Raw genomic sequence first — 20,172 nt, 5'->3', positions numbered from 1 at the left:
TAAAAATAATGTTCATTTTTGGTAAATGTTCCTATTCACATTTAGAAAGCTTTATTGTATTTATACCTTGTTTCATTAGAAATGGATGTCAATTTTATCAAATGTTTTTCAAGCATTTATTGATTTAATCATATGATTTTCTTCTTTACTTGTTTGATACACTGAGTTATGTAGCTAGATTTCTTGGTGTTAAGCCATCCTTATCTTCCTATAGTAAATGTTACTTATCATTTTGTTGCACTAAATCTTGAAGTGATTATTTTAGAAGGGTATGTGAAAGGTAAACTTTCTGGATGTTTTTTTGTCCAAACTGTGTTACCATTTCTCTCACAACTAGTTAGATACAGAATTCTAGATTTCAAAAATTTGTATTTCTTTGTTTCAGATAAGTGAATACATTGCTTAATTAATTTCTAACATTCTGTTAAAGATAAATTTGAATGCAGTGTTTCTCAGTTCTTTGTAAGAAAACCTTTTCATTTTTTTCTTGAATTATTCTAGGATTCTTCTCTTCATTCAGTAACAAAAGTCCACCACAATGCATATTTGTGTCTTTTTTCAACAATTGTGCTTAATTTGGGAATATTTTTCTATTTATATTCTCCATTTTTTTATTTTTTCGTCTTCTGGAACTCCTGTTAGTTGAAGTTAGACTTCCTTGATTAAGTATCTATGACTAACTCTTCTAACATTCTAATTATTCGTTTTTCTTAAACCAGTGAAAATATCATATATTTATCTTATAGGTTACTGATTCCATCTTCAGCTGTCTGCTCTATTTACCAGTTTTATTGACTTTTAAAAACAATTTTTGTAAACTTATTTTAATTCTTAACTCATTCTTACCCTCTCATTGCTTCCTTCCTCAACAGACTGTTTTTATTTGGTAAATGCAAATCTCTGTTACTTAAAATTTCACGGAATCTTCTCTGTTCATCCTTGAGTGAATTTCTTTTGCCATTATGCAGGTGATAGGGTTATTTTCTAAAGGTCCCCATCTTCTAAACAGATGAGGTCACCATGGGTTTGATGTAAATGGGTAGGTACCTTGACTGGCTTTGTTTTATCACTTGGGCATATTACACATGTGCAGAATGGCACTGATCACCCACTGCTACCCAAACCCACAAAAACATTTCTCAATTTTTTACTTACTGAAACAAAGTTGGCTGTTCTCTGATTACAGAATATCCTAGTGAATTTCTCTGTTAGGTAGCTGCTTTAACTTCTTTTCTCCTTTCTAAGTCAGTTTTGGATATCAAAGTAGTTCAGGCTCTTTGATTCCCTTTGATACCATCCTCCCTAAGAATTCATCTCAGACACTGATGCGCATACTAAGCATCTTCCTCAAATAAGTAGCTAAATTTCCTTAGAGTACTGTCTATAAGTTCTCAAGTGTTAGAATGTTACTTTGGAACTTGGGTCAAATATGCTGATGCATTTTTTTCTTTAAGTGGACATGCAAGGAGTAGTGTCAGGAGGTCAGGTGAACTCAAATGTCCTTGACAGTATGCATGATTTTTTTGACTAATTGCACTAACAGTTTCCTCGTCTTTTAGTATTTATACTATCATTAAACCATAATAACCTCTCCAGCTTTTATCTTTGTAATAATATTCTACTGTTTGTGTTTTGAGCTGGTACATAGCTTGCTTTTATTAATTAACTCTTTTGGGCTATCTTTGAAGAGTATCTAAAAATTATGGTCTGCTAATGACACCCTTTCTTACATTTGACTTTGTTCTGAATTTGTCTGTATTTAAAATGTTTCCTTGTTACTTAAAGGAATTTTGGGTGGGTGGTGAGGTGTTTATATGTGCATTCTATTTAGTATCTTGATCCAGTCTTCTGCATCACATATTTATCATTATCATTTAACAAAAATTTTGTGCCTGAACTAAATGTACTCAAACTAAACGTCACATTTTGGAAAGCCTTGATCTTTCCAGGTCAAATTAATCACTCCCTTTCTTTCTCCCATTTAACTTACTCAAAACAATCAAAACATCTGTGACCCTTACTGGTATTCATTTGTTTATGTTTGCCTATCCATTAAGTGTGTTGTCCTTGAGACCAGGGAGAATGTGAGTGTTTTTATTTCTTTTTTAGAACCTAAGTATTGAAGACTAAGTAATCAAATTTTATTATTATCACTATCAAATGTGACAGTCAGATGCAAAATGAACAGAATAGACTACCTTATCTTAGTAATTTAAAATGTGCATTGTGTTAAGCACATTATAAATGCTAGTAATCATCCCCAAATACTAAGCAGGGAATATTATTGCCTCTAGAAATGAGAAACTGAGGTTCAATGTGGTTACACAGATCATCCTAAGTTACAAAACTCACAAGTAGAGAAGCCAAGTTTTAATTCTTTTACACTTCTAAGTTCAGAATCTTATGTTAATTTTCCTGAACAATAATAATATCAATATTAAAGTGTATTAAAATCTGAAATTCTCATCCCAAAATAAATTTACATAAGCTAATGTTGTTAAGAGTAAAGAAATAAAGATGTGTGTAATGCCGAGAATGTAGGAAAAATAAAAATCCAGATATATACCTATGTTTATATGTAAATATGTCCCACAATAAAATTCATAATAATAAAGTATATATTTTCCATATGAAAATAAGGCTTAAACATTAACCCATAAACCACCAGGACCATGAAGAATAAATTGTAGTGAATTACCTACAGTTGATGATTTAGGATACAAATCTTCCCAAAATATATAACACATCTGCAATATTGTCTTTAAAAGAAGACATTGAAAATTAGAAATATAATCATTACTATCATTCATTTATTGAAGGCTTAATATATTAAAGGCACTGTATGTATATTATTAATCATTCTTACGTTAACCCAGAAAAATAAGCATTAATAACTCCACTTTGCAAATGAAAAAAACTGAGGCACTAAGAGCTGAAATCATTTTCCTAAAGTTATCCAGCTAATAAGTATGCAGCCAGAATTTGAGTCAACAGCTGCCTGACACAATATCAGACCCTCTGCAACTATCTTTCATGCTTTTGGAAGATGACAAAGAAAAGACTTGGATTTTTATGATGTGCTGGGTATCCTGATAGGGAATCTTCCCACCTTCATTATTTATTGTATCTAGGGAGGCTGTTGCTATGACCACCTCACAGACGAAAAAAAAAAAAAAGATAGAAAGAAACTTACTTGCAGAAAACTTAGTGTCATCCACAGTGAGTAGAGGAGCTGAGATTTGAAACTACTCCAAATGGAATAAATTTGACTCTAAATCACTTACTCTTCTCTCTCTCTCTATAGCCATCACTGGAAGAGGCAGATTTATTTGCTCATGCTGCAGTGAGGGAGAACTGTAAATAGTCAAGGTCCAACTGATATGTGTAAGCCAGCTGGACTATGCATGTCATGTCATAGACCCACACTGCTAAATTTTTGAATTCCTGTGTCTGCTTTTCTAGTTTTGACTATCCTCTGAAGTTGTAAGATTCTTCTCACCTAGCATATCTGCTAAATTGGAGCAGCCTGTCTTTTGTTCTAATATAATTTTACAAACTTGAAGACTAACAATAAAACCCAGATTTTTAAGAGCTATGAATGATTGAGCCACTGCATTCTAGCCTGGGAAACAGAGTGAAACTCTATCAGAAAAAAAAAAAAGGAGATATGCACAAACTATGAGTACACTAAGCTCTCTTATGAATTAATGGCATGGATATGACATGATCAAATTGTTAGTGAAATTCCACATTATCTTTTTGCTTATTTCCTGTTGCCTATCTGTTTTTCAGAAAGCATTCTTAAAGTGATCCATTTAGCAAGTCAAGCATGGCATGGAGCAATTGTGCTGTGACTCAATTTTCTCATCTGCTACACGGAGATAGGAATAAGGTTGTCTTGACAATTAAGAAAAAAACATATGAATATATTCCACCCACGCATAACACATAACACTATAATAATATTATGCAGTAATACTATGCAATAATATTTTGGACTTAATAAATTTTAGCCCAAAAATGTCTGTTTTTCTGACAAGAAAGTTCAAGTTGATAGCTCAGTTTTGGATAAATGAGACGTTACTTCATTACTAAACCACATTCTATGTTTGGGATATAATATGAGAGTATAAGATGTTTGGGGTGGGCCCAATAAAACTCTTTTTAAATGAGTCTCTTAAGAGATTTGTCTGCACTGGCCTAGAGTTTAAAGTGACAATATGTGAGTAATACAATTCTCCAACTGAAGCATGTAGCAAGTCAAGCATGACCTGGGAAAACTGTACTGACTCAGTTTTCTCATGTATCACATGGAGATAGTAATAAAGTTGCCTTAACAATTAAAGAAAGACATACACATAGGTAACTAAGAACACTGCAATAATATTATGTATTCAATAAATATTAGTTCAAAAATGTCTGACTTAACAATTGGTGATATTTTCAAGTGATATATTTTATGAATTAACTCTAATTATGCTATTATTGACACCAATTGTCAATAATGCTAATTTACTCATAGTTGTTAAGTCATCAGACTCCTACTTTATCTTCAGTGAGAAACAGGTTCACTTTCCACTATGCTTGGTATAAGAGAATTCTAACTCCCTTAATGTTGGAGTATAAAGATTAATAAATTTCTCCTTTCCAATAACAATTTGTAATATCAACAAATGTAGGAGAGAGTACTTTCTCCATTAAAGGAAGGAACCAAGTCAAAAAGATATATTAAGGACATCACAGGTAATTAATCAAGGCCTGGGAAAGCAAATTGATCAATTCCTATTTCCTTCTTTCCCTCTCATTTTTAACTTTGTGCTTTTTGAACTGCTCAATTTCTTTGAAATAACAACATAGAATATTTCCTATTTTGGGGAATCTTGCAAGTCTTTTTGAAAAATATTTTGCCAATTTCTTTATTTTTCCAAAAAAAGTCTGGCCTTTGTAACTATTAGTATGGGCTTGTAAATATTATTTTTTAGTGCCTTAGTGTATTTTCCTAAGGCATATAAAAATGTGAATATTTTACCTTTCATAAACTCCCCAAATAACTGTGGGACTTAATTTTTTTCCTGCAAGATAAATGTCTATCATATATGTATTCTAAAATATGTTTAAAAACAAATATGTGCTGTTGGTGGAAGAAAAGATAACTAAAACAATAAAAGGACTAAACTATAAAAATCACAATAACATCATTATGTTGCTGCTACCATAATAGAATTTAGTGGATCAAGCAGCACAATATCCCCAAAACACATGTCTCTAAGGAGATTATCATCATTATGACCTACTTTCATAATCGGTTCCTACCTTGATATTATACTTCAACAACAGAAGCAGAATATACACAATTTATACTGATTGGCAAAGCAGTAGCACTGAAAACATTTTGGCCTAAAATATTCAAACCTCATAGCAAAGTAGTGGATATATGAATAAGGTAAAAAATGTCTCTCTCTATAAAATAAGGCAGGTATATAAAATAATACATTCAGAAAAAAAGTAGCTGGGAATGGCTTAAACCACATATAAGTAATGTAATTCAACATATTAAATAATAAGGTTTCTGAAATAATCACCTAGTCAGAGAATTTGGGCCCAACAACTGGTGCATTTAGAGAAAACAGTAGTTTCAACTTCACAACAGCCAGCAAGATAAGGTAAATAAATGAATATTTTCCCCAGAATAAGTGAAACAAAATCTGTTGAAATTTCTAACTAAAATCAACTTATCAAACTGGTTTTAATTCTATTTATTTTACAAGACTAAAAATGATATTATCCTGCAATAATGTAGGTAAAAAAAACTCGTAAAGGGGGAATCATAGAAAAGTCATACATCACAACAGCTGAACAGAATCATAAGTAACAAATGATCTGGTTTTGCACTGTGACCCTCTAGGCCACCTTTTTTTTTTTTTTAATTAAAATTCATGTATGTTTCTTGAGACTATTTGGTAAGGCAATCCTAAAGTAATGGTTGGATGCAGTTACCATTTTACTACAAATACTACAAGCCAACAAAGCTGAGCAGTCACTTTTTTTTTAGCAGTTCGCAATAAGCAAAAGAAAAATGGTTTAATACATTTTAAGAGAAGTAAATTACATGGAAGCCCATCTGCATTAAATGAGCAGTACTGATTAAGGCTCACCTAGATCTTTCCTTCCTACTTGGAATCTAAATCCTAAATTACGTTTATAGTTTCAAACACTGGAGTTTTAAAAAAACTTAATTGAGGAAAATAAAATATAGAGAGAAGTGCCATTCATTTATTCACTCATTCATTCAAAGTTCACTGAGTGCTTACTATATTTACAGCACTATACAGGGTGAGCAAAAGCACCATGAAAATTAAGCATGGCTCATGTCACCCAAGAACACAGAAAAGTGAGGGAATTAACACACAAAAAATTTGATATTTCCTTTAAAATTTGTTATAAGTAGCACAGAACTTTTATAACAAGAATTTGTCTTGATATAAATTAATCAAATGATCTTATTTTCTCTTTTAATTTTTTTTTTAATTTTAAAAGTCAGGAGCTCTGAGGCAAGTGCCCTGGATTTTCAACCACATGTTGTCAACATTATGATGTATAGAAAATCACTAAACTTCTCTGGCCTCACTTTTCTCATATACCTATAAAGAACTTTGCCTGTAATAACTAATATGACTCGTGTGAATAAAATTCCATGAAATAATGCATATTGAAAACTACTCTGCACACATTTAAAATACACAAATTAAATAACAAATTATAAAAGTGTATTTTTGAGTTACTTACATTTACCACATTGTGTCAAGTCAAATACTAATTTCCTCATTTTCTCTAATCATCACAATATCTTACTTCACCAATGAAAAAGTATTACAGTTCAACAATGATTTTCTACAATTGAAACTTTTTTCTTTAAAATAATTTCAAGATGTATTAGAGAACATGTTGGATGTTCTATGGTTGACCTGTGGCTGAAATTTTATATGGAGTAATTATAATGGCCTCTTTGATAAGGTAATGTTTGAGCAGAGACCTGAAGAGAGTTGGGGAGTGAGGAGTGAGAAGAATGTTCCAGGAAAAGAAAGAGCTATGCTAGGAGCCTGAGGCAGGATTTTGTTTAGTATGCAGTAGGGCCAGGAAGAATATAGTGAACAGAAGGTAGCAGGTAGGTAGGAAAGTGACAGGAGATGATGTGTGTATGTGTGGAGTACAGACGATGCAGGGTGTTGGGTTTTTGCTTTCACTTTGGATGAGATGGGAAGCCATTGGAGGTTTCTGAGGAGAGATGTACATGGCATGATCTGGTTTACACATTAAAGCAATTATTCTTGCTCAGATTTGTCTTTGGGAGTGGGGTGGGGGGTGAGAAGTTGAGGAAGAAAGGCCAATTAGGGATTCAGTGCCATAAACCAGACTAGATGGTGTCTTGAACCAGTCTGGTGAAAGTGGAGGTGGTAAGGAGAGGTTGCATTGTGAATATATTTTGAAGATGGAGACAAATTCCTGATGAATTAGATGTAGGGGGAGCAGAGGTCAGGAGGATTTCAAGGTTTTTAGTTTTGTTAACTTTAATAATGTATTAGTCATTTACTGCAGTGAAGAAGGCTGGAATAAGCTGTTTTGGAGAGTTAAAACAGGGATTGGGTTTTACATGTTAAATTCAAGATGCTTATTAAACATTTGCTAATATATTTGACTACCAGGCTGAAGCCTCACTGGTGGTGGTATCCTTACTGTTTACTAGGACAATTAGAACTCTATTATAAATACTTGGAAGTTCAGAGGCACCTCCAGAGGCTGAAGACAAGTACAATCCACGGGACAATTGGAGGGAAAGAAATCTGAATTCCCTGAACAGTACTGAGGACACTGCCAAAGGAATACGGAATAGGAACGCTAGAGTGGGAGTGGCCCAGAGAGAGACCTCTCCCAGAAACCCTGCCCTGAACTCCCTGCTGCTTGGCATACTATTTATAGCATCATTTATAGACTTTTCAAGAATGGTCAGATGAGACATAAAAAAGTAAAACTCTCCTCTTTGCCTAAAACTAAAATTTAGAAAAAGATCAACATAAAATTCCAGAAATAAACCAATGGATGAAAACTTGAAAAAGTGGAACTTTTCTGAGGAATCAGAGCAAATGTTTCTCTAAGAAACAGCCATATTATACAGGATTATAAGAATTTGGAAAAACTACATTAAAAAGAAAACTGTAATTCATATTCTTAAGGGGTTATGAGAAGACATTTCTTCCACAGAAATAGGACAACCTTATATGACAAAACTTTGTTTTCAGATTATTCAAATGCACCTGGATGAATAATCATATAAGACTAGCTTTGAGATTTTTAAAAGTATTACTAATTAAAGGTGGTGAAGAAGATGAGAAAAAGCATGAGAAGGTAGATACAGAAAATTCAACATATATAGGGTAATAGAAAGGAGAAGTCGAAGTAGATAGGTGAGAAACAATGATCAAGGCTAAAGAAACACATGCCTACAGATCAAAAGAACACACAAAGAACTAAGCAACTTCGATAGGACACTGACAATTATCCATGTCTTTATACATTTTTTCTTTCATCTTGAATACAAAGAAACATTGAAGACATCAAAAACAGACTCATCAAAATTACTCTGCCTTTTAAATAATAGTTTTGAGGTGGAAACACAAGAAGTGCTAATTGTACAATTTCTTAATTTATTTTAGACACTTCTTATTACGTTTTACACATCATATCCACTAACTCATCTTAGCATCACAACTTTTACTCTTCACATATAGATTTTCCCCCTTGGGGAAAAAAACAAAAACAAGATAACTCAAATACAGTAAAAAAAACAATTTGGGATCTTAGGTTCCAGGCAGTTCAAAAACAGCCAAACGGTTCTTTTTTTTTTCCACCAGAATACCACAATGGCAGAACTTAGAAGAATTTGGATACTAAAATGAAGGGGTGGTCCCAGCAGCTGCCCTGGCTGGCTGGAACGCACAGCACTACCCAGGCAGAGGCAGCGGGTGTCCTGATGCCAGCCTGCCCATCGCTGTAATGAAAGCAGAGCAGGAGCTGCAGCTGTGGCTCTGGGGTCAGGTGGGCTTGTGGAAAGCTTGGCTCTGAGGCTGCAAACACCCTGGGTGCTGGCAGTAAAGTTTTAAAGATAGAGAAAAGATAGAATCAAATATAGTTAGGGAAAAATGAGATACATTGACTTGTATTTAACTCACAGTAAAGGCAGGAGAATAGTCTTTTGTTTCCTCAATCTCCATTAAAAGAGAGAACTTTAAATAAAAAATAAGAAAACATATGATCCTGTTAGACAGTAGAAATGAAATACTAAGTTAGGTGACAATGCTGTTTCTTAAAATAGTTCAGCGGTGATTATGTGGTCAAAGAATAACTATTATAAACAATGGAACTGGGCAGGACCCAGTGGCTCATACTTGTAATCCTAGCTTTTGGGAGGCAGAGGCAGGAGGATCACTTGAGCCCACAAGTTCCACACTAGGCAAGGCAACACAGTGAAACCTCAATCTCCATAAACATATGCACACAAAATTAGCCAAGTGTGGTGGTGGGCACCTGTAGTCCCAGCTACAGGAGGCCAAGATGGCCTCAACCACCTAAGTCCCAACTACAGGAGATTCCACTTCAGTCCCAGTAACAGAAGGGTGAGGTAGGATGATCACCTGAGCCCAGGGAAGTCAAGGCTGCAGGAAGCCCTGATCGTGCTACTGCACTACAGCCTGGGTGACACAGCAAGACCCTGTCTCAAAAAACCAAAACAGAACAAAAAAAAAAAACAGAAAAACAGAATGCAACTGGGCTGACACCAGCAAATGATAAGGCTGTTGTGGAATCTCTGATATAAACAGCACAGGAATTAGGCCTTGCGATCAATCTAGTGTTTAAGAAAGACATTCCTAATAAACATCAGTTTCTAAGAATGATTTGCAGCATCTACCACTATTAACACATATAATGTGTCAGAATTGAAACAAACTTACATCTTCTCTCATTTAATTAGCATTTTCCCAACAAATATGAAATAAATTGGGTATGTTTTGTATATATGTCTTCTCACAACCCCTTAACTGGGCTCTGCCCAGTTCCATTGTTTTTAATTGTCCTTTGACCATATCATCACCACTGAATTATTTTAAGGAACAAAACAATATTGTCACCTAACTTTGCATTTAATTTCTTTTTTTTTTTTTCTTTTCTTTGAGATGGAGTCTTACTCTGTTGCCCAAGCTAGAGTGCAGTGATGCGATCTTGGCTCACTTAAATGTCCACCTCCCAGGTTCAAGCAATCCTCCTGCCTCAGCCTCCCAAATATCTGGGAGTACAGGCACCTGCCACCATGCCTGGCTAATTTTTGTATTTTTAGTAGAGACAAAGTTTTGCCATGTTGGCCAGGCTGGTATTGAACTCCTGACCTCAGGCGATTCAGCCTCCCAAAGTGCTGGGATTAAAGGTGTGAGCCACTGCACCCAACCGTATTTCATTTCTATTATCCACCAGGATTTATGTTCTTTTATTTGTTCTTCAAGCCAGGTGCTCAGTATTTAAGGGTGTATATATTCTTTCCTTGTCTGCCAGAGACTCACAAATGAAAATGAAATCTGTTATAATGAAGAAGTGTAAAAGGTACAGAAAGAGCTAACTCTGGCTGGGACACTCAAGGAGCACTCTGCATGGAGGATGTCATTTGAGTTGCTCCGGCCCTTTGATAAACAGCTCTTCATCAACTGGAAAAGGTTTGACAAAAAGTACTTCAACATTAAGAGAAACTAAAAATAGGTGTGAAAGTATATAAGAGAAAGATATACTAAGGGAAGTTAGCAGGTATTTATAGCTGGTAACTGAAGCCAATCCACATTTGATGTATAAACTTTCTATACAGACTCCTCCCATATGGTCCTTTGATATCTAATAACAATTTAAGCATCTCTAGCAACAGTAAATTTTAAAGAGAAGTAAAATACATAGATTTCAGAAGATACATTTTATGGGGCAGTATCATGTACCAGTCTGACACATAATTTAACAAAGTAATTGTAAAAAGTAATACAAGTTTTAACCATGTCTAAAAGTAAAACAAAAACAACAAACAAAAAACAGCAACGAAACGAGAAAAATCCCAACTACTGATCTGAGGCTTGACTTACTGCCCTACCTAGAAGCTTCTGTGATACTGTCCATCAAGTGTATCTTCTCCATGTGATTTTCATTCCTGGTTTAGCTTGTACTGAAAAATATTATAATTGCATATTGGCTCAATGACTGACATTGTGAGTCTTCTGTGTTTCTATGAAGTTTAAAAGACACAGACATTTTCAAAATCCATGGAAGTAGTTGAAGAGTCACAGGCATATTATTTTCTCCATGAAAGAAAGTTTTCTACTCTTTCCCATATACTTTGCTATAACAGCACTTTATTGGTGAATAAAAACACTTGATTGATTTTTATAAAAATTAAGTCTTTTATAACAAAGATGTTCATAAATGCACAAAATTATTTTGCCACCATTATAAAGTGATTCAAGTGATTCAGAAAGTAATTGAAACTTTCTGAAAACAAAATATTTGCTGTTGAAGTTTATGTATGAAAAAACTATTGCATATACACATACAACAACAAAATTAATTGGGCAATGAATAAATGTATTTGTTAAATGCCTCAGTAAAGCCATATATAAAAACAAGGTTTTTTAAAGATTTGCATATCTAATTTCAAGTTATGGTCACAAGATTTAGAACATACTTTTAAAGTTTTAAAAATAACTAAAAAAACTAATAAGTTTAGAACATAATTTCCAAAACTTAAAAAATATCTTCAAAGCTGCTTTAATACATAAAATACGAGGACTAGTCATGGTTTAGTAGACTTGTGTCTTATAAGCAAATGGGCACAAGATGCTTTTGTCACTAAAAGGTTTGATGGGATGTTGACCAAAGCACTAGACAGTTGTCATCCTGTACACTACAAGGAAATCGGAGGGAATTCTATTTATTCTTTAGTATAACATTCCTGAAAATTATTATGCATCAGTATAGCATTATAGTTATACTGTAAGAATACATATGCATATAGATACACATTTAAGCTGAATTTATTAAATAATAAGCTTGCCGAAAAGTGTTTATTTTCTACCTTGTATATTAACCATTTAACCTAATGTAGTCATAACAAAATTAAATTAAAATTCCCTGAATAAATGAATAAATGAATGAGTTCATGTTGGCCGAGGAATAGACTTTACTCTTAATTATAATAATTAATTTTAGTGGCTGCTTGGTTAAACAAAAGTAAGCTCAAGGATGAAATGCAATTGAATTTTCTTGAATACAAACAACTTTTATATTAAAATGAACAGAAAAAGAGCATGTTGGCCTACATTACCATGTAAAATGCATTTACTGAAAAGAATGAGATAGTAATTTTTAAAATAAAAATCATTATATATGAGACTACTAATGACAGCCAACAAATGAATTAAAAGGCTAGGTATGGTGACTCACATCTGTAATTCCAGTACTTTGGGAGGCCAAAGCAGGAGGATTGCTTGAGCCCAGGAGTTTGAGACCAGCATGGGCAACATAGGAAGGCCCTGTAACTACAAACTTTTTTAAAAAATTGGCCAGGCCTGGTGGTGTACACCTGTGGTCCTAGCTGCTCAGGAGGCTAAGGTGGGAAGATGATTTGAGCCTGGGAAATTTAGGTTACTGTGAGCTGTGATTGTGCCACTGCACTCCAGTCTGGGTGATAGAGTGAGACTCTATCTCAAAAATCAATCAATCAATATGTGAATGGATGAATTAAAACAAAACTATGAAGAGTCTATTTGAGTAGCTTCAGACTGATAATGTGAGGAGCTCTACAGACCTTTCTTCCCATTAAAACAATTATAACTAATAATAATAATAATAAAAAGACAGCAAATGGAGAAACAATTATTTAAGAAACTCTACTAAATTTTTATAAGAACAGCAACGGACTGTGGCCCTTAGCCACAACCAACTCCCTTTCTTCTCTGCTCCACGCCCAGCAAGGAATTTTCTCCATGGTCTTTAGCTTCTTGGAAGCTATTTCTACTACAGCATCTCCTTATACTATAAGAGGCTAATTTTCTATACCCTTGGGCAGCTCCCATAGTCCTACTATTAATCTTTATTTAATATTGATTTGAAAAATTATAATTTATTGAAACAGATTTTATAACTGTACTAAAAGATGATAGGGGAAGGTACAAAACCAAGACTAACCAGGATTTTATAACATGCAATAATCATTATGAAGTTTAAAGAATAGTAATGCTGAATGAAAGAGGTTAAAACAGGCTAGCAAATTTCAAAAACAGACATGTAATAAAAAGTTCACAGATTTCTGAATTATTTTACATAAAAGTTTCTGCAATTTGATGTTTTATTCCTTTCTAGTATAAGTTCAGCAAAACCAGATAACTTGTAAAATCTAATCAGTTAAATTGCCAAATAAAATTCTCCTCTTGATACTTTCTAAAATTTCTTTATTGAAATATTTGCCTATATTTATAAACTAGATAGACCTACATTATTTTTCTGGAATCTTAAAGATGATTTTTGTTAGAGATATCTGTCAAACATCCAGACAAAAAAAAGGAAAACATAGAAGTGGGTCAGGCAAACTCTTACAATCACTTTTTCAAAAGACCGAAGGTTGTAAATTAGGATCATATGCTTCATCATGCCATGAGCTAAATATGGTAACTCTGAGAAGATTTTTCATAATAAGAATTAATAATGCAATCATGCAAATCATTTTTAAAAATGGTTATTATTCTTGGTTGCTTTTATCTAATGTTAGCCAGAGAAAAAATAAATCATCACTTTGGTATTTAAGAGCTGAGTCTTTGAAAGTAATGTTTTTTTAAGCTGTTAACAATCAACCAAACCTATGCCTATGTCCTGGACGGTTTTGCCTACATTTCTTCTAGTGTTTTTATGGTATTCATGAATAAAACACCAAAAGCAATGGCAACAAAAGCCAAGATAGACAAATGGGACCTAATTAAAATTCAGAGCTTCTGTACAGCAAAAGAAACAATCATTAGAGTGAACCAGCAACCAACAGAATGGGAAAAAATTTTTGCAATCTGCCCATCTGACAAAGGGCTAATATCCAGAATCTACGAAGAAATAAAACAGATTTACAAGAAAAAAACAACCCCATTCAAAAGTGGGAGAAGGATATGGACAGACACTTTTCAAAAGAAGACATATATGAGGCCAACACACATATGAAAAAATGTTCGTCATCACTGGTCATTGGAGAAACGCAAATCAAAACTACATTGCGGTATCATCTCATGCCAGTTAGAATGGTGATCACTGAAAAATCTGGAGACAGATGTTGGAGAGGATGTGGAGAAATAGGAACACTCTTACACAGTTGGTGGGAGTGTAAATTAGTTCATTGTGGAAGACAGTGTGGCGATTTCTCAAGGATCTAGAAACAGAAATTCCATTTGACCCAACAATCCCATTACTGGGTATATATCCAAAGAACTATGAATCATTCTACTATAAAGACACATGCACATTTATGTTCATTGCAGCCCTGTGTACAATAGCAAAGAAATGGAACCAACCCAAATGCCCATCAATGATAGACTGGACAAAGAAAATATGGCACATATACACTATGGAATACTATGCAGCCATAAAAAATGATGAGTTGGTGTCCTTTGCAGGGACTTGGATGAATCTGGAAACCATCATTCTCAGCAAACTGACACAAGAACAGAAAACCAAGCACCTCATGCTCTCAGTCATAGGTGGGTGTTGAACAATGAGAACACATGGACTCAGGGAGAGGAGCATCACACACTGGGGGCAGTTGGGGGGAGCTAGAGGGACATCGTGGGGGTGGGGAGGGTGGGGAGGGATAACAGGGGGAGAAATGCCAGATATAGACAAAGGGGGAATAGACGCAGCAAACCACCTGGTTGTGTATGCACCTATGCAACAACCCTGTGTTATCTACACATGTACCCCAGAACCTAAATTAAAACAAAATATTAAAAAAAAATCAACCTTCCCACAGACACTTTACAACAGCCAGATTCAAACTCAGTTGGCACTGTACCATTAAAGCCAACATTCTGTCCCATCCAAGCCAATTCCCGCCTTTTATGTCTTTTCTATTAAAGCACATTTATTTACTAACATATTATTATGATGTCTTAAAACAAACATAAATGGACAGTTATACAAAAACTAGTTTAAAAATTGTAACTTTGTCGATTTAGTGCATTACCTTAATCTAAAAACATTATTTTTACCTTGATACAAAAAATTTAAAAAATTACTTTTAGAAAAGTTTTATTCATTCAACTTATAAAACCTGACACTTTGTGAAAATAAAAATGAACTAGAAATGTTGCAAGTTCATTTTAGTTGCTATATTCATCAACCAATCCTCCCTACTAAACAAATAGTGATGAAAATTTATGGGAACTCCCAAAGGAATTAAATTTGCAGGATTCAATTCAGTTGGCTTAGAAGGAGCAAAGTGTTCAATATTATCAAGAGAGCTATCTAAATTCAATTCTCTGCCACCAAATAGTAAAACAAAGATAAAAACAAACAGGCTATGGGAAATTTTACAGAATTCCTATATATTTAGACTTCAAGGAGGGCTTTTAATGAAGTAAAAAATATAATCATAATTTTACCAATGAGAGTATGCACTTGACAACATAATCATTTATCAACCGTTACATATGCCCATTACAAAGTCATTCCTTACGACAGTCATTTTCTTTATAAGTAAATACAAAATCTAGATATTATTTAGGCTGAGGATGAAGTTTTAAAATAAAATCTTGCTGGTATGGAAAATATGATCATTCTTTTTGCTGGATTTCACAAAGGGAATATTTATACATTAGCTATTCTTAGGACTTCATGTCATATACTCAGTATTTTAATCACACTTCACCAGTTTAACAGATCAAGTAGAATTCATTATTATTATATTGATCGAGATGAAGATTACTTATAGAAGAGTTTTATTCACTCTTATCTCCCTTCCCTTTCTACCCATATCAATACCACACACATAAATTATAATTTCTCTACTAAAAATAAAAGAGCTCAGAAAAATAGAGAAAGAACTGGCAATGAAGTATTTCATTTAATAGTCAGTTATTCTCTTTGACATGGCTAAGACAAAATGCAGCTTCAGTTTCCCTTGACTAGAAAGGCCATTCATTGAACTGCTTCAATAGGCTAAAATGGGTTTTAAAGTATGATAGAGTACTTAAAAATAATGTGATAGATATATGCATTCTAACCAAAGTGAATAAAATAATTGGGTGATTATATTTTACAGGTCTTTACACTCTACTTTTAGTCTGAGTCCACAAAATCCACCTGTATTCTCATTACACTATAATCATAATAATCACAAATAATCTACCATTATTGGAAGTGCTGCCAAAGGGACAGTGAGTCTGGCCAGCCCTACAGAAGAGTAGTTTAAATCTTATCATCAAATCTGCCTAAACATCAGCATTATTTTCTTACACTTTACTCTTTAAAGGAACTTAAAATTATTCATGTTTTGACTGTAGACTCATCCAAAGTAATAATAATGATGAAATTGGCATTATAGTAATAGCCCCTAAAATTATCCCACATACAATCAATGGTACAGGCAAAAATAAACAGCAAAAATAGATTATTCTATATAATTTTTCAACTCTATTTCTTTGCCATAGAAAAAAATCAATGAAAATATACTAGCATAAGTTTAAAAACACAGATTAATGTTCAATTTAATGTCATGCTTGCTAATTATGCACTGCAGTGTATCATATAAGCTTTAAAATTTTTGAACAAAGGCAGCTCAGTTGATATATTGAACCTGAAAGACTCATTGTTTCAGTCTCATATTGGTAGATTAATGAGCTGGGAGGAAGTTGTAATTTACACCAAATGAAGATGTATAATATGTATACAAAGGAAAGGCTGACTGAAGATTCTACTTGGAGCCTATCTTCCCAGGCACAAAAAGCCTCTGTGATTTCTACAGTTGATAAGAGTTAAAAGTGACCTTTTACTCTTCTAAGTAGTTATTCATATGCATGGGAGAAGATAAAGGCAAAATGTAGCTCAATATGACAACTCCGCTACTTGTGTTCTACAGAAAAATAATTATACTTTGGCCTCTTTACTTGAATTGATCCATTCTCTCTACTAAGTGTATTCCATTCCTTCCTCAAAAAAGTTTCAAATTACCTGCCTTTGCATGCTGAAAAAGGTAGAGCCCATTAGAATTTATTGTTTCTGAAAGCAGATGGAATAATCATCAAAACTCAGAGTTAAGCGGATAAATGAGCTTACAATGATATAGATTATATTAAAGTTTCACTGTCATCATGAACTCAAACTATCCAGATTTTATCTATTAATATCAAATTCTGTAATTCTCCTAAATGTTCATTTTTTTCATGATAACTGGATATGAACTCTTCTTAGTATATAATTTCTTTGTAAAATACAGTTTCTACAACACTAGGTACAACATTCACTTAATAAAGTTGACAGCAATACAATAACAAATGATAGAAAAGAAAGTATGTATCTAACCACTTTGTCCTCCTTTGGGAACGCATCCAAGGAAGCAGAGTAGAGAAAGAAGAAAAAGAAGAGAAAAACAAAAATGAGCCATGTGTTAATAGATTGGTTTTAAGAAAACAATTATGTGTTTCTTCAAAGTATTAAAGCACATCTATTTTGAAAAGTAAATGTTTACTCTTCCTAAAAAAACAGTCATTGTTAATCCTTCATTGAAAATGCACACATTATGGGTCCTGCTATATGTTAGATACAAGAGTTAGGCACAATAATTTCCCAAATTTTGACAACTTGGATTAGTAGATCTAGATTTAAAATATTCTTCATAAAGAAGGTTAATTCACTACCACACATAGCCTACCTATAATTGAAAAATATTTTATTAAAATGCATGAAATCGTATGAATAATTTTGTCAAATTATTGTTAAAATATTTATAGTCACAATTTGGGAAAATCTAAGAATGAGAAATGTTTGTAATAAATAAAAATGGTTAGACAAGTATGTTGACTATTTTAGCTATAAATTATTCCACAGGCAATAATTGTGATACACATTTTAACATTATGTCATAGGAAAAAAACAACTTTATACAACGTTTTTGTCTTGTGCTCCAACTGAAACATCTTAAGATGTGTGCTTTCTTTTGTTTTGCTCCTTTAAATATTTTTTCCAAGATTAGGTGAGTTTAGTAAAGATGAACTACACTAGGCCTGAGTGTCCTCTCCAAAGCCTAAGTACCTCCTAGCTCAATTTTCTTTAAACAACCTCTCCTTTTTAAGACCTGATGTCTTTAATATATCAATCATTAACTGTATTGCTATTGGCTTGTCTCAAACCTATAATAGCAAGTTAAAAGCATTTAACAGTTATGAGTGCTTAGCCAGCACTAGCAGTGAGCTGATCTGCCTCATTGTTCACTGCTAGCATATTTTCAGACTGAACAGTGTCCTTACTACATGGGTTGTTAAATATTTTGATGCTGCCTCCAAGTTTTACCTGTAAGAATTTATTTCAGTATAGTGTATTAAAGATCACTATAGAAGGAGAAGTTAACAAACAGATCTTGTGTACTTTCTTTGGGCCAGATACTACCTTAGTATCCAAGCTTGTTTTAGAAAGCCTATAAGATGGCATGTGAGGATTTCCTGCAGCAAATTACTATGAGGAGAGAAAAAGAAAACTTATGCAGTTGTAAGAATGGGACCCTAGAGAAAGATTAAATATAGGTATCATAAAGACCTATATTTTAATTATTTTTATTTAATTTTCCTCACAATCATACAAGGTAAATGTTACTGTCCAGTTTTCATAGGTAAAGAAACTGTTCAGAGAACTTCATTATCTTCCTAAGCCACAGATATAGTAACAGTCTCACCTTAAAGTATAAGATATATTGGTCAGCCAGGTGCGGAGGCTCACACCTGTAATCCCAACACTTTAGGAGGCTCAGGCAGGCAGATCACCTAGGTGAGGAGTTCAAGATCAGCCTGGTCAATATGGAGAAACCCTGTCTCTACTTAAAATACAGAAGTTATTACAGGTAGTGGGCACCTGTAATCCCAGCTACTTGGGAGGCAGAGGTGGGAGAATCACTTGAACCCGGGAGGTAGAGGTTGCAGTGAGCCAAGTGCCACCGCACTCCAGCATGGGTGACAGAGTGAGACTCTAATAAAATAAAATAAAATAAAAAAGAGTGTTCATCATACTCAGTGCCTTAAGTTCACTGGAATAAATTTTAGAATATCTGACTTATGACTAAACTAGACTACCAAAGAATACAATGTTGATTTAGAGATTTGTTTTAATTTTAACCATAATGTGCAAGTTAGAAAAATAACAAGAGGGCTTAAAAATTTCATGTTATTTTGAAACATCACTTAGTATTATATTATAATCTATTAATGATTAGATAATATGACAAATTATTTACAGGAACACTGGGAATTCTTTAGCTACAAAATTGTAACTGTTCTACATTAAGCTGCAGATCTATATCAAAGAAAATTCACCCAGATTTCCCTATAAATAATTATACTGCGCTATTTTAGAGAATATGATAAAGTACAACATTAAAATATATTATAACTAAATATTTATTAGAACTACTCTAGTGTTTCATACATAATAATATTGGTTCCTACCATATTAGCATCTTAAATCTTCAAAATTTGCATTTATTTAAAGTACTGGCATAACAGGAGTAGCTCTTATTTAAGACAAAGAAGAAAACATCATCAGGTGAGATATATCTGATAGAGAAGAAAATGAGAAGTGCAAATCTCAAAATTTAGAAAAGGTCTAGTTTGACATAGTCTTCAAATATCTAAACAATTTCCATGAGATAAGTGTGACACTAGTTATTTCTTTAACATGTCAGTAAAACTGAATTTACTCTCATTGAGGCTAATCCTTGCTTAATATAAGACATTCCGTTATTTGGAATTTTACGTGCATTCAATCTGAACACTAACATTACCGAAATTAAAAGTAGTTAACTTTTTGAAAAGAACTGGTTATAACTTTCAGGAGTTTGATAATTCATGA

General features: G+C 33.4%; 1 protein-coding gene across 50 annotated transcripts in view; it reads right to left on the bottom strand.

Annotated features, from left to right (window-relative positions):
- Nucleotides 1–20,172, bottom strand: part of RIMS1 (regulating synaptic membrane exocytosis 1) — a 514,861-nt gene that overhangs the window by 286,592 nt on the left and 208,097 nt on the right. For all 50 annotated transcript variants that reach the window (XM_035296065.3, XM_078369518.1, XM_035296067.3 and 47 more), the window contains exon 4: nt 17,638–17,649. In XM_035296065.3, the coding sequence (XP_035151956.3) occupies nt 17,638–17,649 (12 nt within the window). The remainder of the gene's footprint in view (nt 1–17,637; nt 17,650–20,172) is intronic.

This window comes from Callithrix jacchus, chromosome 4 (genome assembly GCF_049354715.1).
Source record: "Callithrix jacchus isolate 240 chromosome 4, calJac240_pri, whole genome shotgun sequence".
Lineage (NCBI taxonomy): Eukaryota > Metazoa > Chordata > Mammalia > Primates > Cebidae > Callithrix > Callithrix jacchus.
This window is presented reverse-complemented; position numbering and strand designations above follow the sequence as displayed.